Here is a 23,847-nt window from a genome sequence, read left to right as displayed (position 1 = left end):
GAGAAAAACTTCATTAATATTTCGAGTTATTTATGTAAAAAATCTAAAAATACCAAGCGTTTTGTTGCAAAAATAAACATTTTAAAAGGTGTTGTAGAACTGTCACCACCTTATTTGAATTCGCCCTGAGCTTTCGCTTATGGTAACAATAAAACCAGATCGTTAGAATTTTTGTTTATTAGGGGAATATGTAAAAGCAAACAAGTGGCAGCATGAGTTTTTTAAATGTAAACAAGACAGACATATGTCAAAATTTTGAAAAACACGCTGATTTCATAAACATTCACAATAGTAAAACATAGCAAACCGGCAGGAATAAACATTTTTCCACATTTTAAAGTTTCCCAGGCAACCAGGAATTATTAATAGTTACGAAAAATTTGTTTATAATTAAAATAAAATCTATATTCTGTGAATATACATTGAAAAGACAATCACACGCAAAAAAAATGGCTGAAGGCGATAAAATCGAAGTGCGTGATATCACACGCATCGAACGTATTGGAGCACATTCTCACATCCGTGGTTTAGGTTTGGATGATGTTTTAGAGGCTCGTGCCGTTTCCCAGGGTATGGTGGGTCAGAAAGATGCTCGCCGTGCTGCTGGAGTAGTTGTACAAATGGTACGTGAGGGTAAAATTGCTGGTCGTTGTATTCTCTTGGCCGGTGAGCCAAGTACTGGTAAAACAGCTATAGCTGTTGGTATGGCTCAGGCTTTGGGTACGGAGACACCATTTACTAGCATGTCCGGTTCGGAAATATATTCTTTGGAAATGAGCAAAACCGAGGCATTATCACAGGCTTTACGTAAAAGTATTGGTGTGCGTATTAAGGAGGAGACAGAGATTATTGAAGGTGAAGTGGTGGAAATACAGATTGATCGTCCGGCAACGGGTACTGGACAAAAGATTGGAAAGGTAAGTGGAAAAATTTTGGGAAATGGAAAAGTTTTCGATAAGGTTCCAAAATTTAGAATTCTATACGAAAACTATCTGTTTAAAAAAATTGGAAATTTTATATTGGACCATTTCTGCTTGGTTTTGCTTTTATAGGTCACCTTAAAAACCACTGAAATGGAAACTAACTACGATTTGGGCAACAAAATCATTGAATGCTTTATTAAAGAGAAGATACAAGCTGGCGATGTGGTAACTATTGATAAAGCTTCGGGAAAAGTTAATAAACTAGGACGCAGTTTTACGCGTGCTCGTGATTATGATGCCACAGGAGCCCAGACTCGTTTCGTACAGTGTCCCGAGGGAGAATTACAAAAACGCAAGGAGGTGGTTCACACAGTTACCTTGCATGAAATAGATGTTATCAATAGTCGTACCCATGGTTTCTTGGCCTTGTTTTCCGGCGATACTGGTGAAATCAAACAAGAAGTACGTGATCAAATCAATAACAAAGTATTGGAATGGCGTGAAGAGGGCAAAGCTGAAATTAATCCGGGAGTATTGTTTATAGATGAGGCCCATATGTTGGATATTGAATGTTTTTCTTATCTAAATCGGGCACTAGAATCTGACATGGCTCCTGTGGTGGTAATGGCCACAAATCGTGGTATTACACACATTAGAGGTACAAATTATCGCAGTCCTCATGGCATACCTATTGATTTGTTAGATCGTATGATTATCATACGTACGGTACCTTATACCGAAAAGGAAATGAAAGAAATTCTTAAAATACGTTGCGAAGAGGAGGATTGTCTAATGCATCCTGATGCCATGACCATTTTAACTAAAATTGCTACCGATACTAGTCTGCGTTATGCCATACAATTGATTACTACCGCCAATTTAGTGTGTCGCAGACGTAAAGCCACAGAGGTCACTACAGAAGATGTTAAGAAAGTTTACTCGTTATTTTTGGATGAACATCGTTCGAGTCAAATTTTGAAAGAGTATCAAGATGAGTATATGTTTAATGAGATTGAAGAGGAAATCAAAGAGGGAGCTGCGGTGGTAACTAAACGTGAGGAAGATGGTGGTGGCGATGCCCAGCCAATGGAGCTTTAAATAGTTATTAAAGAACAATATTCTCTTACAAATTTGATTTACTTTTTTTTTAAAAACTTATACTTAAAATTTATTGTTTGTTTGATTTGGAATCAATAAACTATTAAGAAGCCAAAGGACAATCTTTTTAAGCTGAAGCTGTTTTAATAGAACTTTGATAGTTCACATAAGAATACTGAATGATATTAACTACTTACCTTTACTATAACTCGTTAGATCTGGTCCGCATTATTGAATAAGAATTTTTTCTTCTTTTTTCAATTAAATAAGTTGTTTCGAATTTTTTCATATTTTTGTTTTATTTTTGTTGTTTTCTTTTGCCATATTACAAAAATATAATTTCAAACACAATGTGCAGTGCTTTGGATTTTTTTCTTAATTTTTCCATATTATTTTCTTAATAATTGTTTGTTTTTTTTCAGTTTCAAAATTAATGTTCAAATTTTTAAAACTTATTGTAAGTTAATGCCTTTTTTTCTTTACAAATTCCTATTTTCTGTATAAGTGAAATACTTTAATTGGTTTAGATTTTGTTAGTTTTTAATTTGATATCATATTTCATATCAATTTTCTTTAAAATCACTTAATTATATTGGAGTCGAGACATGAACGTCGCATCCTCTTACCTTAGGCAAGATCACAATATTTCTTTTGTTTTTTTTTTTTAATATTTCGTAGAGAGGGAGATATATATCTAAGCAGCTTATAACTAAGTTAAATTAATAGTGGTTTTATATTCTGAATTGGAAAATATTAAACATCTTGTATGTTTTTTGGAATCTCAAAAGTTTTTAGCAGTTATAGAGTTTTCTAACTAATTCTGCAGTCCAGACGAAACTAGAATTGAAATGTAAATTAACTAGAGCGGAACTAGCGCTCTAGAACTAATCTACAACAGAACTGAACTAGAGCTGAACTAGAACTGAACAAGAGCTGAACTGGAACTTAACTAGAACTAAAGAAGAACTGAACTAAAACTGAACTAGAACTAAATTAGAATTGAACTAAAATACAATTGAACTAGAACTGAACTAGAATAGAACAAGAACTGAACTTTAGCTTAACTAGAATTGAACAATAACAGAACTAGAACTGAACTAGAACTGAACTAAAGCTTAACTAGAACTGAACTAGAACTAAAATAGAACTGAATTAGAACTGAACTAGAACTGTACTAGAACTGAACTAGAATTGAATTAGAACTGAACTAGAACTCAACTAGAATTGAATTAGAACTGAACTTAAACTGAATTGTAACTGAACTGAACTTAAACTGAATTGGAACTGAACTAGAACTGTACTAGAAATGAATTAGAACTGAACTAGAATTGAATTAGAACTGAACTAGAACTGAATTGGAACTGAACTAGAACTGATCTTAAACTGAATTGGAACTGAACTAGAACTGTACTAGAACTGAACTAGAATTGAATTAGAACTGAACTAGAACTGAACTAGAATTGAATTAGAACTGAACTAGAACTGAATTTAAACTGAATTGGAACTGAACTAGAACTGAACTTAAACTGAATTGGAACTGTACTAGAACTGAACTAGAATTGAATTAGAACTGAACTAGAACTGTACTTGAACTGAATTAGAAATAAATTAGAACTGAATTCGAACTGAACTAGACCTGAACTAGAGCTTAACTAGAACTTACCTAGAATTGAACTAGAACTGATCTAGAGCTAGAACAGAACTAGAACTGAACTAGAACTGTACTTATACTGATCTAAAATTGAACTAGAACTTAACTAGAACTGAAGTAGATCTGAACTAGAACTGAACTAGAACTGAAATAGAACTGAACTAGAACTGAATTAGAACTCAACTAGAACTAAACTAGAACTGTATTAAAACTGATCTAAAATTGACCTAGAACTGAACTAGATCTGAACTAGAACTGAACTAGAACTGAAATAGAACTGAACTAGAAATGAACTAGAGCTGAACTAGAACTGAAGTAGAACTGAACTAGAACTGAACTAGAACTGAACTAGAACTGAACTAAAATTGAACTAGAACTGAAATAGAACTGAACTGGAACTGAACTAGAACTGAAATAGAACTGAACTAGAACTGAACTAGAACTCAACTAGATCTGAACTAGAACTGAACTAGAACTAAACTAGAACCGAACTAGAACTGAACTAGAACTGAACTAGAACTGAACTAGAACTGAACTAGAACTGAACTAGAACTGAACTGGAGCTGAACTAGAACTGAAGTAGAACTGAACTAGAACTGAACTAGAACTGAACTAAAATTGAACTAGAACTGAACTAGAACTGATCTAGAACTGATCTAGAACTGAACTAGAACTGAACTAGAACTGAACTAGAACTGAACTAGAACTGAACTAGAACTGAACTAGATCTGATCTAGAACTAAACTAGAACTGAACATGTGCTGAACTAGAACTTAACTAGAACTGAACTAGAACTGAACTAGAACTGAACTAGAACTGAACTAGAACTGAACTAGAACTGAACTAGAACTGAACTAGAACTGAACTAGAACTGAACTAGAACTGAACTAGAACTGAACTAGAACTGAATTAGAACTGAACTAGAACTGAACAAGGGCTGATCTAGAACTGAACTAGAAATAAACTAGAACTAAACTAAAATTGAACTAGAACTGAACAAGGGCTGATCTAGAACTGAACTAGAACAGAACTAGAAATGAACTAGAACTGAACTAGAATTGAACTAGAATTGAACTAGAACTAAACTAGAACTGTACTAAAAATGAGCTAGAACTAAACTAGAACTGAAATAGAACTGAACTAGAACTGAACTAAAATGGAACTAGAACTGAACTAGATCTGAACTAGAACTGAACTAGAACTAAACTAGAACTGAAGAAGAGCTGAACTAGAACTTAACTAGAGCTGCACTAGAACTTAACTAGAACTGAACTAGAACTTAACTAGAACTGAACTAGAGCTGCACTATAACTAAACTAGAACTGAACAATAGCTGATCTAGAACAGAACTAGAACTGAATTAGAACTAAACTAGAACTGAAAAAGAGCTGATTTAGAACTTAACTAGAACTAAATTAGAACTAAACTAGAACTAAACTAGAACTGAACTAGAGCTGAAATAGAACTATACTAGAACTGAACAGTTCAATTCTAAGGTTCAATTGTCCAAAAGTAATTTATGATTGATTACTTGTTTAATAAATCAATCTGATTGAGTGACTATAATATATAATTTGAATAGCCTATTCTATAATTAATTAGACAAATTATTAAATCTAATATATATGAGTTTAATTAAGCCCACATTTAGCTCGTTTATAATAAATAATGATAAATTATTTTCAAATTAGTCAGTAATAGAATTATGAAAAAGTTTTTTTTTTTTTAATTATAGATAATTTTCAGAATATTAAACACTATTATATACATATTTTAAAATGTTTTGTTAACCTTTTTAATGGTTTTTTTTTTTTTTTTTGGTTTAATTAATTAATAATTATGTTAAGGTATATTGTTAAAGTATTTTGTTTGATTTTTTTTATTTCATGTGTTTTATTTTTTTATTTTATTATAATATTTAAAAAGAGCTGGGAATTTTAATTAAATTGTTATATTATTTAAGTTAATTACATGTTTTTTATGTTGTTGTTGTTGTTGTTGTGGTTTTTGTTTAAATATTAAGATATTTAAATATTAATTCGTTTGACTAGATAAAGTAGTGTTGTGTGTGTGTATATATTATCTTTAATTCATTTAAACTCTTTTTCCCAAATAGAAAGTGATTATTTTATAATATAAAAAAAATTAAATAATTAAAAAAATAATTTGCTTTAAAGCAAAAAAAAAGTTTTAATACATTTTAGTAAAAAATGAAGTAAAAGAAAACTGTTTAACAAAATTAACAAATAATTAATATAATAAAAATTAATTTAAATAAACAAAATTGTTTAAAAGTTTAAAGAAAATTAAAATTATTTAAAAATTTAATAAACTAATACATCATCATACTAAAGGAACAGCAAAAGCTCTTAAATAAATATTAAACCCATAATACTATACATCAGCTAGAGATGCTAAAACAGTAAAGAGTATTAATATTTACTATATATCCCTGCTTAAAGAGTTCTATCACTGCTCCCTGTTAGCTTTTATATTTGGATGTTTCTTAAGCCTGTGTTTCTGGAGGGGAAATAACATTTTAACAAGATTTTGTTTTTTCTTATACTTGTCTCTGCTATAATGCAAAACAATTTGTCTTTTGTTTTGTTTCTCTATGTGTCTTAATTGTTTAATTGTCTTTTTTATTTTCTTCTAAAGTTGGTGACAAATCCGTAGCTTTGCTATCTGTTGTACGCTGTTCATTAATTGTCGGTGATAGGTCGGTGGCCTTGCTGGCAATACGTTCCTGTTTTAGGCGTGATTTTGAACTCATTGCTTTTATAATTTTATAGATAACAAACCAAATGGCCACATAAACAAAACCGAAATAATTAACTGCTTTAAAGACCTCAATCCAACGTTCATAGCTCAAGAATATGAAAGGTGTTAGACACCAGCCCATATAAATTAAATTGTATGATTTTAAGGCGATGAATTTTATGACTTTAAAAGGTAAAGTTTCGACAAGGGAAGCATAATTGGTGACCACCGATTTATTGTAAACACCTTCGATCTGTTAAAAAACACAAATGGTTTTCATATGTTTGGAAATCGTATTTTTAAAAACACTCACCTGTTTTTCGGTGGTTACAATCATATATTCTATAAAGAAGGACATATAGTAACCGGTATGGAAACCATGCCATACGGCCAAGAAAAATAGCGCTGCCGCATAACTTATAGTGCGATTATTTAAGAATTTTAAACGTTTATATACATAAGAGGCCACCCATTGATTTGTATTGACATTGAAGGATTTAACATAATGTTCCATGGTATTACCAGTTTCTAATAAATATAATTTGACATTTGAACAACCATTCCATTCATCACTGCCATCGGCGGCTTTGCCATTGTATGTGAAACCTTAAAATGAAAAATACGAAATGTTTGTTAAAAATACTTAAACTAAACTAGAACTGAACTAGAACAGAACTAGAACTGAACTAGAACTGAACTAGAACTGAACTAGAACTGAACTAGAACTGAACTAGAACTGAACTAGAACTGAACTAGAACTGAACTAGAACTGAACTAGAACTGAACTAGAACTGAACTAGAACTGAACTAAAACTGAATAAGAACTGATCTAGAACTGAACTAGAACTGTACTAGAACTGAACTAGAACTGAACTAGAACTGAACTAGAACTGAACTAGAACTGAACTAGAACTGAACTAAAACTCAAATAGAACTGTAGACTAGAATATAGACTAGAATATACAATAAACTAGATTGTAGACTTGTTGGTGATAGGTAGTACTGTTTTCCAACATTTTAGATTTCTAAGAACACCTTTTGAATTAAACTCTATTACAGTATTAATTATACTTTTAATTGAACCTATAATAGAGTAACCCCACGGCTTTATCTCATGAAAATATAGGTCAATGAAAGTAATAAAATTAAATTTAATTTAAATAAAACTCCCTTTAAAGAACCAAAAAAAAAATACAAGTCATTAAATTTGATTTTTGTTCTATAAGACCAAAACGAATGCTAAATAATATAAAAAAACTAAAAGAACATATATGAATAGAATTCAATTAAAATTTAAACTAAAGAAGAAATTGGTACCAAAAACAAAGCTGCAAGTGACCGATTTCTTTTGATTTGAAGACTATAAAAGCAAATGCATTAAACACTGCACTAAACAGTCATTAAACATTCACGCACCATGAAGACAAGACAATTGAGTAACCGGTTATTGGTGCTAATGATATTAGGTAAGTGAAGGAGGATAATGTAGATATTTTTGTAAAGAATTAAGAAAATAATAAAAGGGTTTATTTAAAGTATGCTGTAGCCAACAGATCTGGGCAGGAGTGGTGAAAGGATCAAAGGGAAAGAATTCTACTGTTGCTGCAAAGTCAAGTAGCCAAACCACTAAACAACCTAAGGTTTCACATAAGGCAAAGTCCACTACTACCACAACCACTGCCAAGCCAGAGATGGAGACCACTACTTTACCAGTTGATATAGATTTAGATGGACGCAGTGCTTTTATTAACAATCAATATGTAGCAGATCCAGAACAACCCATTCCCGACACTACACCTCCTCTATATGAACTTTTGCAACAACAAATGGAAACGGTGCTATCGAATACTGGGTCCAATATACAGGTTTATGCTAATGATAGGCCCCAAATGAAGGAGGCCCTAGATAATGCTGTTGCAGGAGATGAATCACAAAAACCTCCCGGAAAACCTATATTTGGTTATGATATGGGTCAATTTGATGACTATGATGAGGAAGATGTAAATGAGTATAGTTCAGAGGGTGAATATATACCCGATAATTGTGAGGATACACAAGAAAGTCTGGGAGATAATGATGGTAGCTATGTGGGTGCAGAACAACTGACACATGGTAATCTACCGGCTTTACAAAATAACTATGGTCAGGATAATACGGAAAGGAATATATTTGAACAATCTACGCCAAATAAACCCTATGATTCTTCAAACTATGGACCTCAAAGTTCTAATAATCAGGGAACAAATTATAATCAAAATAAACCCCATGAATCCAATAATTATGGTTCACAAACTAATATAAATCAAGCACAATCTTATGGCAATAATTCTCCCCAAAATGGCTATAGTTCTACAAAACCCTCAACACAACAACATAATCATAAATTAAATAATAAATCAGGTTCAAAATCGAAACCTTCGCAACAATATAATAATAATCAAAATAACCAAAAGACTTCAGATCAATATCCACAAAGTTCCACAAATCAATATGTACAGAATAATCAAAAACCTTTAACAAATCAAAATTCTTATAACAAACCCCCTCAACAGCAGTACAATACCGTAAAACCATCACAAAATTCCTATAATCAGCAAAAACCTTTAAGCAACAATAGACCGTACAGCAAACCCACAACGCAACAGCAAACTAAGCCTGTTTACAGCAAACCAAATCAAGTCTTTAACACCAAGCCTTCTCACAACACAAATTACCCCATTCCATCTTCCACTACACTTAACAACAACTACAATAACACGGAAACCCTAAGCTCCCCTTATGGCAATTTTAATACCCTAACCACCACCTCCCTAAATCCTTCTCTGACACCCAATTTCACATATGGCAATTCTAATTCGGTTACTTCGTCACCATTTTCGGGGCAAAATAATAAACTTCCTAATAATGGTTCAAAACGTCATTTAACTTTTAGAACTGTTTCCTCGTCGACGCAATATGTTTCTACACCTTTGGCCGATTTAATGTTTAAATTCTCAATAGGCATGGCTAAGCATGGGAACGGGAAATTGGGTAATAATGCCGTTAATAATCAGGCTCAAGTTTTTAATGTTTTAAATGATATTGATGCAAAAACTGAATAATGTGAAAATATATTGAAAAAAATGTGATTAAAATGTTTTGTGATTTGGTTTTTAATTTACAAGGAGAACTAGAACAGAACTAGAACAGAACTTGAACAGAACTAGAACAGAACTAGAACAGAACTAGAACTGAACTAGAACTGAACTAGAACTGAACTAGAACTGAACTAGAACTGAACTAGAACAGAACTAGAACAGAACTAGAACTGAACTAGAACTGAACTAGAACTGAACTAGAACTGAACTAGAACTGAACTAGAACTGAACTAGAACTGAACTAGAACTGAACTAGAACTGAACTGGTACTGAATTAGAACTGAATTTAACAAAATATATTCTTTAAAGAACTGAACAAGAACACTCTCCTTTAAAGTTTCTTGAAAAATAAAACCCTTTGATTCTGAAATTATGGAAAATAAATAACATTGATCTACATTATGATAATTTTTTATAAAAATTTTATTTCGATAACTTCCAAAGAATTTTTCTACAATTTCATTTCGGTTACAATACCACTGGCCGTTTTTATTTCTTTATATGAATCCTTAGATTCTTCAATTTTCTCTACAGGTTTCGAATCCTTGATTTCCTGTATCAAAACTTCCTCCGCCTTCAAAGTAGTGGTTTCCTCTACAACTAAGTTCTCAGAATTTTCAGTTTTATTTTCTTCCATTGAGGGAATTTCTTCGGATCTTCTAAAATAAGGACTTCTGCAGAATTTCATTTCGGCATATTTTACTTCCTCGGGATATTGTGTTTTACAATCTTCATAGGCAATATCAGACCAATAGCCATGACTTCTACATTTAGCGACATTAAGTTTACATTTATTATAGAATACTGCGACTTCGGAAGAGGTTTTACCACAGATGGGTTCATAAGGTCCCGTACAATCATCGTCACAAAGGAAACCCTCATCAAGGGAATTTTTATTGGAATTAAGAGCCAGAGAGTTGAGTTTTAAACAATCAGCATCTTTACAGGGAAACCAGGCAATGGGTACAGCCAAAAAGGGAGGAGATTTTAAGTTGGAGGAATTTTTACCATCATTGCTTAAGGGCAAAAAGGTGCGCTTAACATAATAACCATGTTCTTCAGTAGCTACCATGGAATTTTTTGTCTGTGGACCCAAATTCGAGGAAGAAGACCATTTTGTTTTGGTTTTAGTTTTAGAGGATTCCGAAGATTCATCTGAACTTTTATGATGTTTGCGTTTTTTGGCCTCACAGGAAATTGTTAAAAGTAATAGCGAAACTGGAAATGAAAATTTAATTAGGAAGTTATAGGAAAAAAACGGTTTAATCTAACATACCTATTACCACAGTTAACTGATAACTTTTCATTTCGTGTTTTTATTATAAAAATATTTTAATTCTAATTTATTTCTTAACTGATCGATGCTGTTGATCTTTTGGCGTCTGTTTCACAACTGTTTGCTTTAAGAATTCTTTGATTTTCTTTAAAGAACAAAATGAAAGTTTTTTTTTTGTTTTGAGCCAAGATTGCAACTTGAAAAACAAGTTAATGTTACTTTCATAACAGCAAAAGTTGTTGGTCAGTTATAGTGAGTTTCTAGACCCAAACCTTGCACCTTTCACTCCCTTCTTTCTACATACATACATACAAATGTACATACATATCTTGCTCGTCAATCAATTCAAAACAGCTTCTTAACATGTTAGTTAAATAAAGCTTGTTTACATACAACTATTTCATCGTAGTCGTCGTTGATTGAACAAGTTTTCAAAAATCGGGTCATGTTGAAAATGTTGGGTGTGAAAATACTGCTACTAGCAGAAGCCAGGTAGATGTTTTCTTTCGCAGCAGATGAGTAATCAGTTTTATGGAAGATTTTTTTTATTTTTGTATTGATTTGTATTTGAATAAACTAATTATTGTGTTTTGAGGGGAACCACTACTGATCTGGCTATAATAGTTTCTAATGTAATATACAATGTATTTTCGCAATTTTAATTTAAATTTGTGAACTTTCTGTTGTTCGAAATTATATATCAATTAAAACCTAAAATTTATCATATATCTTCAAATCTAAAATCGAATTTTATGTAAGATTCTTAAAATCCTTCAATAACACTCAATGAACAAAGAATCACTTACTTAGCTCTAATTCAGTTCTAGTTGAGTTTAAGTTCAGTTCCAGCTCAGTTCTAGTTCAGTTTTAGTTCATTTCTTGTCCAGTTTTAGTTCAGTTCTAGTTCAGTTTTAGTTCAGATCTAGTTCAGTTCTAGTTCAGTTCTAGTTCAGTTCTAGTTCAGTTCTAATTCAGTTCTAGTTCAGTTTTAGTTCAGTTCTAGTTCAGATCTAGATCAGTTCCAGCTCAGTTCTAGTTCAGTTTTAGTTCAGTTCTAGTATAGTTCTAGTTCAGTTCTAGTTCAGTTCTAGTTCAGTTCTAGTTCAGTTCTAGTTCAGTTCTAGTTCAGTTCTAGTTCAGTTCTAGTTCAGTTCTAGTTCAGTTCTAGTTCAGTTCTAGTTAGGTTCTATTTCAGTTCTAGTTCTAGTTCAGTTCTAGTTCAGTTCTAGTTCAGTTCTAGTTCATTTCTAGTTCAGTTCTAGTTCAGTTCTAGTTCAATTCTAGTTCAGTTTTAGTTCAGTTTTAGTTGAGTTCTAGTTCAGTTCTAGTTCAGTTTTAGTTTAGTTCTATTTCTAGTTCAGTTTTAGTTTAGTTCTATTTCTAGTTCAGTTCTAGTTCTAGTTCAGTTTTAGTTTAGTTCTATTTCTAGTTCAGTTCTAGTTCAGTTCTAGTTCAGTTCTAGTTCAGTTCTAGTTCAGTTCTAGTTCAGTTCTAGTTCAGTTCTAGTTCAGTTCTAGTTCAGTTCTAGTTCAGTTCTAGTTCAGTTCTAGTTCAGTTCTAGTTCAGTTCTAGTTCAGTTCTAGTTCAGTTCTAGTTCAGTTCTAGTTCAGTTCTAGTTCTAGTTCTAGTTCTAGTTTAGTTCTAGTTCAGTTCTAGTTCAGTTCTGTTCTAGTTCTGTTCTAGTTCTGTACTAGTTCTGTTCTAGTTCTGTTCTAGTTCTGTTCAAGTTCTGTTCTATTTCTGTTCTAGTTCTGTTCTAGTTCTGTTCTAGTTCTGTTCTAGTTCTGTTCTAGTTCTGTTCTAGTTCTGTTCTAGTTCTGTTCTAGTTCTGTTCTAGTTCTGTTCTAGTTCTGTTCTAGTTCTGTTCTAGTTCTGTTCTAGTTCTGTTCTAGTTCTGTTCTAGTTCTGTTCTAGTTCTGTTCTAGTTCTGTTCTAGTTCTGTTCTAGTTCTGTTCTAGTTCTGTTCTAGTTCTGTTCTAGTTCAGTTCTATTTCAGTTCTAGTTCAGTTATAGTTCTGATCTGATGAACTAGAACTCAAGTTCTCTTCTGTTATGTTCTAATTATGTTCTGGTTTTGTTCTAATTCAGTTCTATTTCAGTTCTGGTTCATTTCTAATTCATTTCCAGTTAAGTTCTAGTTCAGTTTTATTTCAGTTCTAGTTCAGTTCTTGTTCAGTAATAGTTCTAGTTTATTTCTATTTCAGTTGTATTTGCATAAATATATATAATCTTAATAAATATAAATGCAATGTTTATTTTTTTATATTTTAAAAATGTGAAGCTTTATTCATTATTCGTAATTAGTTTGTCATCAAAAACGGAACCACAAATAGTAAACCGTTATCATAATATAATGCATATTCTTATATTATTTCTTATATTCCATCACTGGATATACGATATCGTAATCATCAATTTCCATAGTCATTGTATATGGTTGTGTTATGATTATGGGTTCACTATTTGTGGCAAAACCCTATGGATTTTCCTCTTTGGGTTTAGCTGTTGTGGTTGTCGTGGTGGTTGTTGTAGTGGCCGGTGAAGCAACACCGGGATCACCTTGTTGACCGGGTGGGCCTGGTAGACCGGGTACACCCATTGGACCAGGAACACCTCTACCACCGGGAAAACCACGTCTACCGCGGGGACCTGGCAAACCTGGAGGTCCTGGAGCACCATCACGTCCATTGGAACCTTGTCGACCAGGAGGACCCATTGGTCCTGGAGGTCCCTTGGGACCCTTTAGGCCAGGATCGCCTCGAGGACCTTTAACACCGGGTGCTCCTTGTTCACCAGGATTACCACGAGGACCGGGAGTACAAATACATTGTGGTACGGATTGATAGTAAGCCTGTATGTTATTGGTATTACGATTACGTCCCAACATACTGCGTGAATCACGTTCTTCCGATGCCCAGATAGAGCCTAGGAAAGCTGGAAGAAAATATATATGTTTTAAGAGTGATTATATCTTAAAACTTCTCCTCAAAAGATTTCCTAAAAAAAATTTATTTTCTTACCTATTACTATTACAACTTTCAGCATCATTTTCCAAAACAGTTCTAATTCAAATTTCTCAACAACATTCGATTTTATATGATCTCGAGAGAGAGAAAAAAGGTGTTAGTCAAGTGTATGGGAAAAGTTTGGAAAATACTAGAACATAAATCAATTTTATTCTAGAAATAAAATGCTCCATTAAATTCCCATTAAATACATTAAGACCATAAAAATTTGTGTCACTTGAAACCACCATGATTTATGACTCTTTATTCTAAATTTTATGTGACTTATAACACAAATGCATTAAGCTTGAGTGCAACGAGAAAATTCTTACTCAAAGAGTTTATAAACCCTGGTTTTCTAAAATTCTAAAATCATTGTACTTTAGAAAATGAAGGTGTCAGCATTGGTTGTTCTAGGTAAAAGATTTTCCGAAAAATATCAATTGTTTGAATATTTTAACAAAAATATCACATTTTTTTCATTTTCAGCTTTTTGCGCTCTTTTTAAAGCCTCTCATCAACAAGGCTTTGGTCTTGGTGTTGGCCTTAATGCAGGAGCTTCTATAGGTGCTGGTATTTATCCCGGAATGGGTGGCTGTAATTGTCCTCCTGGTCCACCCGGTCCGCCAGGCGTTAATGGTTTACCCGGTCCCGATGGAGATCCAGGCGAGAAAGGTCCTACTGGTGATCCTGGAGATTTAGGTTCGGTTGGTCGTCCTGGTGATCGTGGTCATGACGGTCGTAATGGTCCCACCGGCCCAATAGGTGAAAATGGTCGTCGCGGTCCTAGAGGTTTTACCGGTGCTATAGGTGCTGTTGGTCCTAGAGGACCCCCTGGACCTCCCGGTCCTAGAGGTTTACCAGGGGCAGCTGCAAATCCTGCAGGAAGATCTTCGCTTTATAATGTGGAAGATTTTGAATACGATATTGAAGATGATGAAATGTTACAATAAAGAAAATTTTAATAAAACTTAAGTTTAAAAATATATGTTTTAATTTGTTTTATCTATACAGTTCCCAAAGATTGGTTATGATTTCCAGATTGAAATAAATCAATAAAATTTGAATATTTTTCATTAAAAAGTTCCTTTAAAAGTGGTTAGATATAGACATGCCGACATTTTGAAAAAATTGTTATTACTTTTAATAAATAGATGAATATAAGTTATCCGAGTTGACTTAAAGTTTTATAAAAAAACGATTTTTGTATAAGAAATCTTTGATAGCAGTTCCTTAAGTCTATACTTCTTTATATTAAACATTATTACTGGGTATGCATGAATTTGCAGACATATATTGTCATGTATTGTCAGTTCTAGTTCCGTCTTAGTTCAGTTCTAGTTTAGTTCTAGTTTAGTTCTAGTTCAGTTCTAGTTCAGTTCTAGTTCAGTTTCTAGTTCAGTTCTAGTTCAGTTCTAGTTCAGTTCTAGTTCAGTTCTAGTTCAGTTCTAGTTCAGTTCTAGTTCAGTTCTAGTTCAGTTCTAGCTCAGTTGTAGTTCAGTTCTAGTTCAGTTCTAGTTAAGTTCTAGCTAAGTTCTAGATCAGTTCTAGTTCAGTTCTAGTTCAGTTTTAGTTCAGTTCTAGATCAGTTCTAGTTCAGTTCTAGTTCAGTTCTAGTTCATTTCTAGTTCAGTTCTAGTTCAGTTCTAGTTCAGTTCTAGCTCAGTTCTAGTTCAGTTCTAGTTCAGTTTTAGTTCAGTTCTAGTTCAGTTCTAGTTCAGTTTTAGTTCAGTTCTAGTTCAGTTCTAGTTCAGTTCTAGTTCAGATCTAGTTCAGATCTAGTTCAGTTCTAGTTCAGTTCTAGTTCAGTTCTAGTTCAGTTCTAGTTCTGTTCTACTTAGTTATGTTTTAGTTCAGTTCTACTTCTATTCTAGTTCAGTTCTAGTTTAGATCTAGTTCAGTTCCAGTTCAGTTCTAGTTCAGTTCTAGTTCAGTTCTAGTTCAGTTCTAATTCAGTTCCAGTTCAGTTCTAGTTCAGTTCTAGTTCAGTTCTAGTTCAGTTCTAGTTCAATTCTAGTTCAGTTCTAGTTCAGTTTTAGTTAAATTCTAGTTCAGTTCTAGTTCAATTCTAGTTCAGTTCGAACTCAGTTCTAGTTCAGTTCTAGTTCAATTCTAGTTCAGATCTAGTTCAGTTCTAGTTCAGTTCTAGTTCAGTTCTAGTTCAGTTCTAGTTCAGTTCTAGTTCAGTTCTAGCTCAGTTCTAGTTCAGTTCTTGTTCAGTTCTAGTTTAGTTCTAGTTCAGTTGGTTTTGAAAACTGATTCGCTTCTGTTAATAATCGATTATTTGTCTATAACTTAATTCCACATCACTAAATACAATCTCATCATTTTTGATGTTGGCAAAAATACAAAATTAATTTATGCTTTTGCTTGACTTTCTTATGATAATTTTTAATTTAAATAATGTGTTATAGTTTTCTGTTTATATTTCTTTTTCTAGTTTCTGCATTTAACACAAAAGATTTCAATTGTTAAGCCCTTTATAGGTTGACTCATTTTTTTTTTTTTTTTTTGAATACATACATAATTACATAGTGTTTGTTTTTAAGACATAACAAAATTTCAATTTCCATAGAAAAAAAGTCATTAAATAGGTAACACTTCATTTGATATAATACGATTTGTTATATAATATTTAGTTTTCCAAATAAATAAAAACAAAACCTGCCTGAAAAGACAACAAATGTTATTGTGTTTGTATAGATCAAAGAGTTTCATTTGAAACCAACAATGATCGTTATCAGTGAGTGAATGTGTGTCTCTAGAGATCTTTTCTTGTTAACGTTAATGACTTTGTTAACAATAAACTATTTAGTTGAGTGCAATGATGTGTGTTTGTATATTTAACCATCCATATAAATATTTAAGTAATATTATATGTTTATTTGTTTATATCTTCTTGTTTCTTAATTTTATAATACCGGTTTTTAGTAGAAATTTTCAATATTTATTGAATTTTTTTAAATTCCCCTATGGATGCTATTTCTAAGTGATAATGATAATATAGATAAGAAAATATGTTATTATACACTCCTTCACCATGAATGAGAATTATTCATCTGAGTCTCAATATTCTTGGTCTTTATAAAATTCTTAGTCGATTTAGTTATGCTCATCTGTTTATTTTAAACATGATTACATTACAAACGAAGCAATATATTTATTCAAAATTAATGGTTCCATACAAAATTTCACAAATATTTGTCCAATTCATAATCGATGTCGTATTGTTGTAGCATTGTATGTCATAAAAATTTTTCAAATAAATTTTTTTTGAAACAAAAACAAATCAATATTAAAACAACTAAGAAGTTATAGTCTTACTTGTTTAATTATATACGAATAAAATGTGATTTAGTTTTCATAATAAAGCATATAACTTGAATTGTACCTTGCTTCAGATATACTTAAGACATTTATCTTCTATATATATAAAAGAGTACCTAGAACTAGAACTGAACTAGAACTGAACTAGATCTAAACTAGAACCGAACTAAATATGAAATAGAACTGAACTAGAACTGAACTAGAACTGAACTAGAACTGAACTAGATCTGAACTAGAACTGAACTATAACTGAACTAAATATGAAATAGAACTGAACTAGAACTGAACTAAAACTGAGCTAGAACTGAACTAGAACTGAACTAGAACTGAACTAGAACTGAACTAGAACTGAACTAGAACTGAACTAGAACTGAACTAGAACTGAACTAGAACTGAACTAGAACTGAACTTGAACTGAACTGAACTAAAAATGAACTTAATTAATACATTTTACTAAAATTTTCTATTAGTTAATCGAAACCCAACTAACCGAATCAAATCCCAAGACACTAATTCGCTGAAAGTGATTATTATTATTGGTTTACTAAAGCTTTCTTTCTTTCATTTATATACGAATGTGTTTGTGCTTTTTAGCCATTGCTGAATTAAATGAGAGCGATTTTGTTGTTGTTTTACATTTCTGGATATTTCGGCTAAAATAGCACAGAGAGTTTAAGAAAGATCAAAATCAAGAAACGATCAAAATAAACCTTTTTTTTAAACAAAGATTGACTTGCAATAATGACGATCATTACGGCGATCATGATCATGTTAAAGCTGAAGATAATGAAGTTAGCGATAATAACAATAAAAAATAATCCACAAAAATAATAAAAATATCAATATGGATATTTGTTTTGTTTGTATTTTATATATTTTTTTTTGTGGTAAAAGCGTTAAAGATTCATAAGAAATTGTTTTTACTTTCATTTTTACTTTTTTTTCTCCATCGTCATCAGCAACATCATGATGAAGATCATCGACAAAAACTGTTGTTGTTTTCTACACTTTGTGCATAATTTTGTTGTTATTTTTGTAATATTTTATTTCGTATTTTTTGGCTTCAAAGAAAAAGAAACCAAAACCTATAAAAGGCCATAACATATCAATGTATATGCTCAGTTAAATCATTTAAACTGTGGGAGTAAAAAGAAGGAACAACCTTCTGCGAACACAACGCCAACAGCACCAAACCAATAAAAATGAATTGCAAACTTTTACTAGCTTTGTGTGCCGTCATCTGTATTGCCGGTTCATTGGAGGCAGCCTCTTTAAGAGGAACTGTAGAAAAGAATACGAAAGCAGCAGTAGTACATAAATTGGATTATGAAGGTGTAGAGGCAAATGTAAGAAGTGCTCGTCAGACTTATCCTCAAGAAGATTCCAGTGAAGATTCAGATGAAGACGATGAAGAAGATGATGCTGAGGCCCAACATCAAAATGCTATAAGACGTCAACAGGCCTACGAACAGTCGGTCAATGAGTCCCAAGAAGGTAGTGATGAGGACGATGATGATGATGCTGCTGATAACGAGGCAGATGATGATGACGATGATTTTTATGGTCGCAGAATAAGACGTGATGTTTCTGAGGCTGTTAGCCATAATAAAATTGAGGAAGAGGCTAAACCCTCTGAAGATAAGGAAAAACAACCTGCTGAAGAAACGACCGCCAACAGTGAAACTCCTGCTGCCGCTCCCGCTGCCACCACCTCAGGTTCTTCCAATACCTCGGTTTTAATCATGATCCGTGATGCCATTAAGAAAGTCACCGAATTACCTAATACCCAACAAGTTGCCACCAGTGCTCAACAATATTTCCAACTTTTCGAACATTTCCTACAACAAACCATCGAACAAGTCATCGGTGATGATGACGATGAAGATGAGACTGAATCCACCACTATTACTCCCGAAAGTGAAAAAGAAACCGAAACCGAATCAACTGATAAGGCAAATGAAAATGGTGAAAAGACAACCGACAATGAAACCAGTGATAAGGAAACTTCTGCCGAACATGTTGCAGTTCCACCACAACCTGAAAAAGTTGAGGAAGCTGCAGCCAATGAAATCAAAGCTTAAGTAGTCATTCTATATAAATTGTTATAAATTATTATTAATTAGTTAGTACAATTAATTTATTTATTGAAATATATTTATTATTTATTTATAACGTAAAAAGAAAAAAATAAATTGAAAAATTAAAAAAAAATTTGTTTTAGTTTTGATAAGCCTGTAGACTAACGACTAGTCTAAAGACTAGTGAATAGAATACCCTTTCGACTAATCTACATACTACTAGACTATAGACTACTCCACAGATTTCTGTATCTACTAATGTATACATTTATCTTTCGATTAGTCTATTTACTTCTCTATCGAATAGTATACAGACTACTCTATTATTAGTATAAACCATACACTATCGACTATTCTAAATACAGCTCTAGCAACTAGTCTTTAGAGTAGACTACTTTAGCAAATAGTCTAAAGTTTACTCCAGCATACATCATTTTGGTTTTTGTCTCAGCGATAATGAGAAAGAAGACATCATAGTATTCGGTATGGAATTTAAAAACTAGCCCTGATATACAATTCATTCTTCACCTTGTGTCATGAGAAATATTCATTTTCTGCACACTTAATTGACAACCTCGTAAGATCTGACAATCGTGTATCACAGCTTTAAGCTACACCGCATTTTAACAATTTTAATTAAATTAAAAAAAAAAACTTTCTTCTGCTTAAGATGTTTTGATTGTTTTTAATTTAGACATGCAGTCTCATTTAAATTAATTTAAAAACTAAACTCTTTATCATTTTTGAAACCGCAGATTTCAGCTAAAAGTCAATAATCATGTCAGTGAAGAAATAAGACACATTAATAAATACACAGAGAAAAATATGATGTTTTATTACAAACTAGTTCAATTCTAGTTTAGTTCTAGTTCAGTTTTAGTTCAGTTCTAGTTCAGTTCTAGTTCAGTTCTAGTTCAGTTCTAGTTCAGTTCTAGTTCAGTTCTAGTTCAGTTCTAGTTCAGTTCTAGTTCAGTTCTAGTGCAGTTCTAGTTCAGATCTAGTTCAGTTCTAGTTTAGTTCTAGTTCTGTTCTAAAAACCTATGCTTAAACTTTAAAATTTGTTTAGGTGTCTTTTAAACAAAATATCGAACAAAAAAGTTTATTAACCTTTATCGACAACTAATCATCAACAATACGAAATAGCTGAAGGGGTCAATTATAATGTTTAAACTTTTTACTGCCAGCAGCGATGAAGCCAAAACACGAAATTTAATTGAAAACAATTTCGTGGAAGAGCAACATTTAAAAAATAAATTAAATTAAATAGAAACTAAAAGAAAGTAAATGTTCAGATTATTAACGAAATAAATTTGATTTAAGATTTTCAGTCAATGCTTTTAATTTTATTCTTCATTATTGTTGTTGTTATTGTTATTATTGGGAGTTTGAATAATTGGTATCAAAGATTTACCACCCGCATACCAAACACCATGACTTTGTCCTAAAGTTGTATAGGCACTACCGGAAGCAGTGGCAGGACCTTGAGGTCCAGGAGGACCCATAGGACCTTGTGGTCCTGGTTTGCCCTGAGGTCCCATTCTGCCAGTAGGTCCTTGAGGACCAGGAGGTCCTGGTGGACCCGGAGGACCAGGTGGTCCGGCTATAATCAAGGGTAATATGGCTGTCTGCTGATACATAGGCTGTTCCTCTTTTTCAGACATGGGTTTTTTACCAGGTCTCTGTTCGCCATACATGCCCGCATTGGCATTTAGATTTAAACCAAATTGTAAATTGGGATTTGGCAACGACAAACGCTGAGTGTTATAGTAATTATTGGAAGGTCTCATTTCATTTAATGCTATGCGATTTTCCAAACCATACATGGGATAATTGGACATTTGTGGTACAATAATTTTGAAATTATCATTCATCATGGGTATGGTAGTGGGATATAAGTAGTCGGGTACTTTGCGGCCATCTTTTTCTTGTTCTTGTTCGGCTTCTTCAAAATCTTCTTCCACTATTTGTGGTTCTTTGGGTTTATCCTTTTTCTGATAATGATCACTTTGTGAATAATAGACAATTTGGGGAGAACCATCATTATTGTCATTAGAACGTGCACGTGAAACAACTTTCAATGTCGAGCCTCGGCATGAAGGACCATTAATGGCTAGAAAAAGGATGGCTAAAGAGAAATTTGTTAATTTTTTTAAAGAAATTTAGTTTTAGTGCTGAAAAACTTACTCAATATTTGAACTGTTTGAAACATTTTGTTAAACTACATTGTTTCGAAGTTTCGGTTACAGTTTTTATATAAAATTTCTTTTAGTTATGTGATCTTAAGTTTGGCAAATTATGTCGTTTTAATCTAGATGACAATTTTTGTGTAAAAACTTTAAGATTCTAAGAAAATTTTGGTATTTTGGATTAAAGATTTCAGATAATGTTTTAGACGTTGAGGTTTTAACTTAATAGGAGCAATAAATTGTATCTTTATTAATGACAAAATATTTTATTACTTTTTGTCTAAAATGAAAGAAAGATTATCTTCTAATATGGGAAAATTAATTAGGTTACTTAAACTAGTTTTAAACTAAGATTAATTTGCATTAAATGTAATCGATTACGGGTTTCTAACATTACGGTAATCAAACAAAAACCAAATTTGAGAGATTTGTTTAGAAAGTGCACACAGTTTTGTTTTTCAAAAATAGCTCCCTTTAAAAAAACTGATCCTATGAATCTTTGTTGGACCCTAAAATAAGAAATGCACACATTTCGTTTAACATCTTTCTTTATTTTATTAATTTCATTTTAAAATTCATCTTCGTATTCATCTAAAGCCTCTATAAATGATAACATACTTCTAGCCGATGTTCCTGCCGGACCTGGTGGTCCCGGAGGACCCATAAAACCTGGTGGTCCCGGTTGTCCAGGTGGACCTCTAGCTCCAGGAAAACCTCTGCGTCCTCTTAAGCCATGTGGTCCCTGCATACCAGGAGCACCATCTCTACCATCAGGACCTGGTACACCTTGAGGTCCCATAGCTCCAACAGGACCTATATCACCGGTAGGACCTCTAGGACCCTTATTACCCATAGGACCTGGCATGCCGGGTGGTCCTGGCGGACCGGGAGGACCCTGTTGTGTATAATAGATTTGTGGCACATTACGCACCTTGCGCACAAGATCACTGCCAGCAGAAAAGGAGTAAAAGAAACCTGAAATTAACAAAAAAATTAAACAGGATTTTCGTCAAAACTATTTCTTTAAATCCAAAAAAAAATACTAAACCTATTAATAGCAATGTTAAAGGTTTCATGGTTCAATTAAAACTATTTTAAAAATTTTAATTCAATGCATTTTATATAGAGTTTTTTCTTCCACAAAAAAATGCATTCCATCTTAAAATCGAATTGCTGTCACTTGATTTATAACTTTAGAACTTTATGGTCGGACATTAATATTCTATAAAAAATCTAGAAATGTAACACCCTAGTTAAGTATTTACGCTTTAAAGTTGTAATGCTTGTGGTAACAACAATCGTAAATCATTGGTACTTTTAATTACGATGACACTATTAAATTCACTCTATTACAGAACTCATTAAATTGTCAAATCCATTAAAATCTATTTCGAATTCAATTTAAAAAAAATTTTAAAGATTTTGTTTAATAGAAAAACGTTCTTGTCTTAGACCCACAGCGATAAAGTTTTTCCCCTAAATGCGAACTAGAACTGAACTAGAACCGAACTAAATCTGAACTAGAACAGCTCAGGACCTGAACTGAAGAACTGTACTAAAACTGAACTTAAATTGTACTAGAACAGAACTAGAAAATAATTAGAACATAATTAGAACAGAAATAGAACAGAACTAGAACAGAACTAGAACTGAACTAGAACTGAACTAGAACTGAACTAGAACTGAACTAGAACTGAACTAGAACTGAACTAAAACTGAACTAGAACAGAACTAAAATAGTACGAGAACAAAACTGGAACAGAACTATAATCAAACGAGAGTCGAACTAGGACTGAACTAGAACTGTACTAGAACTGAACTAGAACTGAACTAGAACTGAACTAGAACTGAACTAGAACTGAACAAGAACTGAACTAGAACTGAACTAGAACTGAACTAGAACTGAACTAGAACTGAACTAGAACTGAACTAGAACTAAACTAGAACTGAACTAGAACTGAACTAGAACTGAACTAGAACTGAACTAGAACTGAACTAGAACTGAACTAGAACTGAACTAGAACTGAACTAGAACTGAACTAGAACTGAACTAGAACTGAACTAGAACTGAACTAGAACTGAACTAGAACTGAACTAGAACTGAACTAGAACTGAACTAGAACTAGAACTGAACTAGAACTGAACTAGAACTGAACTAGAACTGAACTAAAACTGAACTAGAACTGAACTAGAACTGAACTAGAACAGTAGTACAATAGTACGAGAACAAAACTGGAACGGATCTATAATCGAACGAGAGTCGAACTAAAACTGAAGTAGAACTAAACTAGAACTTATCTAGAACTTAACTAGAACTGAATTAGAACTGAACTAGAACTGAACTAGAACTGAACTAGAACTGAACTAGAACTGAACTAGAACTGAACTAGAACTGAACTAGAACTG

At 32.6% G+C, this 23,847-nt stretch overlaps 9 protein-coding genes across 9 annotated transcripts; 4 read left to right on the top strand and 5 right to left on the bottom strand.

Moving 5' to 3' along the window:
* Nucleotides 1-271: 271 nt before the first annotated feature.
* On the top strand, nucleotides 272-2,137 carry LOC111683820 (ruvB-like helicase 2). The gene is made up of 2 exons (XM_023445936.2): nucleotides 272-917; nucleotides 1,053-2,137. The coding sequence occupies exons 1-2, from the start codon at nucleotides 450-452 to the stop codon at nucleotides 2,019-2,021; spliced, it is 1,437 nt and encodes a 478-aa protein (XP_023301704.2). The 5' UTR covers nucleotides 272-449; the 3' UTR covers nucleotides 2,022-2,137.
* A 3,522-nt stretch (nucleotides 2,138-5,659) lies between these two features.
* On the bottom strand, nucleotides 5,660-7,448 carry LOC124420011 (lysophospholipid acyltransferase 5-like). Its single transcript, XM_046951478.1, has 3 exons — nucleotides 7,397-7,448; nucleotides 6,746-7,038; nucleotides 5,660-6,685 (listed from the first exon to the last, which is right to left on the bottom strand). The coding sequence occupies exons 1-3, from the start codon at nucleotides 7,446-7,448 to the stop codon at nucleotides 6,302-6,304; spliced, it is 729 nt and encodes a 242-aa protein (XP_046807434.1). The 3' UTR covers nucleotides 5,660-6,301.
* A 211-nt stretch (nucleotides 7,449-7,659) lies between these two features.
* LOC111683832 (bromodomain-containing protein DDB_G0280777) lies at nucleotides 7,660-9,560 on the top strand. Its single transcript, XM_023445948.2, has 2 exons — nucleotides 7,660-7,898; nucleotides 7,969-9,560. Exons 1-2 carry the CDS (start codon nucleotides 7,850-7,852, stop codon nucleotides 9,531-9,533), a joined length of 1,614 nt encoding a protein of 537 aa, XP_023301716.2. The 5' UTR covers nucleotides 7,660-7,849; the 3' UTR covers nucleotides 9,534-9,560.
* Nucleotides 9,561-9,964: 404 nt separating this feature from the next.
* On the bottom strand, nucleotides 9,965-11,000 carry LOC111683833. Its single transcript, XM_023445949.2, has 2 exons — nucleotides 10,846-11,000; nucleotides 9,965-10,787 (listed from the first exon to the last, which is right to left on the bottom strand). The coding sequence occupies exons 1-2, from the start codon at nucleotides 10,874-10,876 to the stop codon at nucleotides 10,021-10,023; spliced, it is 798 nt and encodes a 265-aa protein (XP_023301717.2). The 5' UTR covers nucleotides 10,877-11,000; the 3' UTR covers nucleotides 9,965-10,020.
* A 2,235-nt stretch (nucleotides 11,001-13,235) lies between these two features.
* On the bottom strand, nucleotides 13,236-13,825 carry LOC111683835 (cuticle collagen 1-like). The gene has a single exon (XM_023445950.2). The coding sequence runs from the start codon at nucleotides 13,730-13,732 to the stop codon at nucleotides 13,322-13,324; it is 411 nt and encodes a 136-aa protein (XP_023301718.2). The 5' UTR covers nucleotides 13,733-13,825; the 3' UTR covers nucleotides 13,236-13,321.
* A 414-nt stretch (nucleotides 13,826-14,239) lies between these two features.
* On the top strand, nucleotides 14,240-14,803 carry LOC111683836 (collagen alpha-1(I) chain). The gene is made up of 2 exons (XM_023445951.2): nucleotides 14,240-14,267; nucleotides 14,340-14,803. The coding sequence occupies exons 1-2, from the start codon at nucleotides 14,240-14,242 to the stop codon at nucleotides 14,801-14,803; spliced, it is 492 nt and encodes a 163-aa protein (XP_023301719.2).
* A 3,488-nt stretch (nucleotides 14,804-18,291) lies between these two features.
* On the top strand, nucleotides 18,292-19,357 carry LOC111683839 (nucleolin 2). The gene has a single exon (XM_023445955.2). The coding sequence runs from the start codon at nucleotides 18,380-18,382 to the stop codon at nucleotides 19,256-19,258; it is 879 nt and encodes a 292-aa protein (XP_023301723.2). The 5' UTR covers nucleotides 18,292-18,379; the 3' UTR covers nucleotides 19,259-19,357.
* A 1,256-nt stretch (nucleotides 19,358-20,613) lies between these two features.
* On the bottom strand, nucleotides 20,614-21,464 carry LOC111683838 (pre-mRNA 3' end processing protein WDR33; the record flags this gene model as incomplete). Its single annotated transcript, XM_023445954.2, has 2 exons — nucleotides 21,440-21,464; nucleotides 20,614-21,380 (listed from the first exon to the last, which is right to left on the bottom strand). Coding segments are annotated over exons 1-2 (792 nt in total), but the record flags the coding sequence as incomplete, so codon positions are not given.
* A 536-nt stretch (nucleotides 21,465-22,000) lies between these two features.
* On the bottom strand, nucleotides 22,001-22,517 carry LOC111683837 (collagen alpha-2(IX) chain-like). Its single transcript, XM_023445952.2, has 2 exons — nucleotides 22,490-22,517; nucleotides 22,001-22,416 (listed from the first exon to the last, which is right to left on the bottom strand). Exons 1-2 carry the CDS (start codon nucleotides 22,515-22,517, stop codon nucleotides 22,010-22,012), a joined length of 435 nt encoding a protein of 144 aa, XP_023301720.1. The 3' UTR covers nucleotides 22,001-22,009.
* Nucleotides 22,518-23,847: the final 1,330 nt, after the last annotated feature.

The sequence above is a fragment of the Lucilia cuprina genome, chromosome 5, assembly GCF_022045245.1.
Source record: "Lucilia cuprina isolate Lc7/37 chromosome 5, ASM2204524v1, whole genome shotgun sequence".
NCBI lineage: Eukaryota > Metazoa > Arthropoda > Insecta > Diptera > Calliphoridae > Lucilia > Lucilia cuprina.
The sequence above is the reverse complement of the archived record's forward strand: the minus strand, read 5'-3'. Positions and strand labels throughout refer to the sequence as shown.

What these genes read in the sequence shown, in the direction of transcription:
- LOC111683820 (XM_023445936.2), top strand. Translation starts at nt 450, where the DNA reads ATGGCTGAAGGCGATAAAATCGAAGTGCGTGATATCACACGCATCGAA. An exon ending in CTGGACAAAAGATTGGAAAG is followed by an intron (nt 918 to 1,052) that starts GTAAGTGGAAAA and finishes TTGCTTTTATAG; the next exon opens with GTCACCTTAAAAACCACTGA.
- LOC124420011 (XM_046951478.1), bottom strand. Translation starts at nt 7,448, where the DNA reads ATGTTGGAAAACAGTACTACCTATCACCAACAAGTCTACAATCTAGTT. An exon ending in AGTCTACAATCTAGTTTATT is followed by an intron (nt 7,039 to 7,396) that starts GTATATTCTAGT and finishes TTTCATTTTAAG; the next exon opens with GTTTCACATACAATGGCAAA. An exon ending in TTGTAACCACCGAAAAACAG is followed by an intron (nt 6,686 to 6,745) that starts GTGAGTGTTTTT and finishes GTTTTTTAACAG; the next exon opens with ATCGAAGGTGTTTACAATAA.
- LOC111683832 (XM_023445948.2), top strand. Translation starts at nt 7,850, where the DNA reads ATGAAGACAAGACAATTGAGTAACCGGTTATTGGTGCTAATGATATTA. An exon ending in ATTGGTGCTAATGATATTAG is followed by an intron (nt 7,899 to 7,968) that starts GTAAGTGAAGGA and finishes GTTTATTTAAAG; the next exon opens with TATGCTGTAGCCAACAGATC.
- LOC111683833 (XM_023445949.2), bottom strand. Translation starts at nt 10,876, where the DNA reads ATGAAAAGTTATCAGTTAACTGTGGTAATAG. An exon ending in TCAGTTAACTGTGGTAATAG is followed by an intron (nt 10,788 to 10,845) that starts GTATGTTAGATT and finishes TTTCATTTCCAG; the next exon opens with TTTCGCTATTACTTTTAACA.
- LOC111683835 (XM_023445950.2), bottom strand. Translation starts at nt 13,732, where the DNA reads ATGTTGGGACGTAATCGTAATACCAATAACATACAGGCTTACTATCAA.
- LOC111683836 (XM_023445951.2), top strand. Translation starts at nt 14,240, where the DNA reads ATGAAGGTGTCAGCATTGGTTGTTCTAG. An exon ending in GTCAGCATTGGTTGTTCTAG is followed by an intron (nt 14,268 to 14,339) that starts GTAAAAGATTTT and finishes TTTCATTTTCAG; the next exon opens with CTTTTTGCGCTCTTTTTAAA.
- LOC111683839 (XM_023445955.2), top strand. Translation starts at nt 18,380, where the DNA reads ATGAATTGCAAACTTTTACTAGCTTTGTGTGCCGTCATCTGTATTGCC.
- LOC111683837 (XM_023445952.2), bottom strand. Translation starts at nt 22,517, where the DNA reads ATGAAACCTTTAACATTGCTATTAATAG. An exon ending in TTTAACATTGCTATTAATAG is followed by an intron (nt 22,417 to 22,489) that starts GTTTAGTATTTT and finishes TGTTAATTTCAG; the next exon opens with GTTTCTTTTACTCCTTTTCT.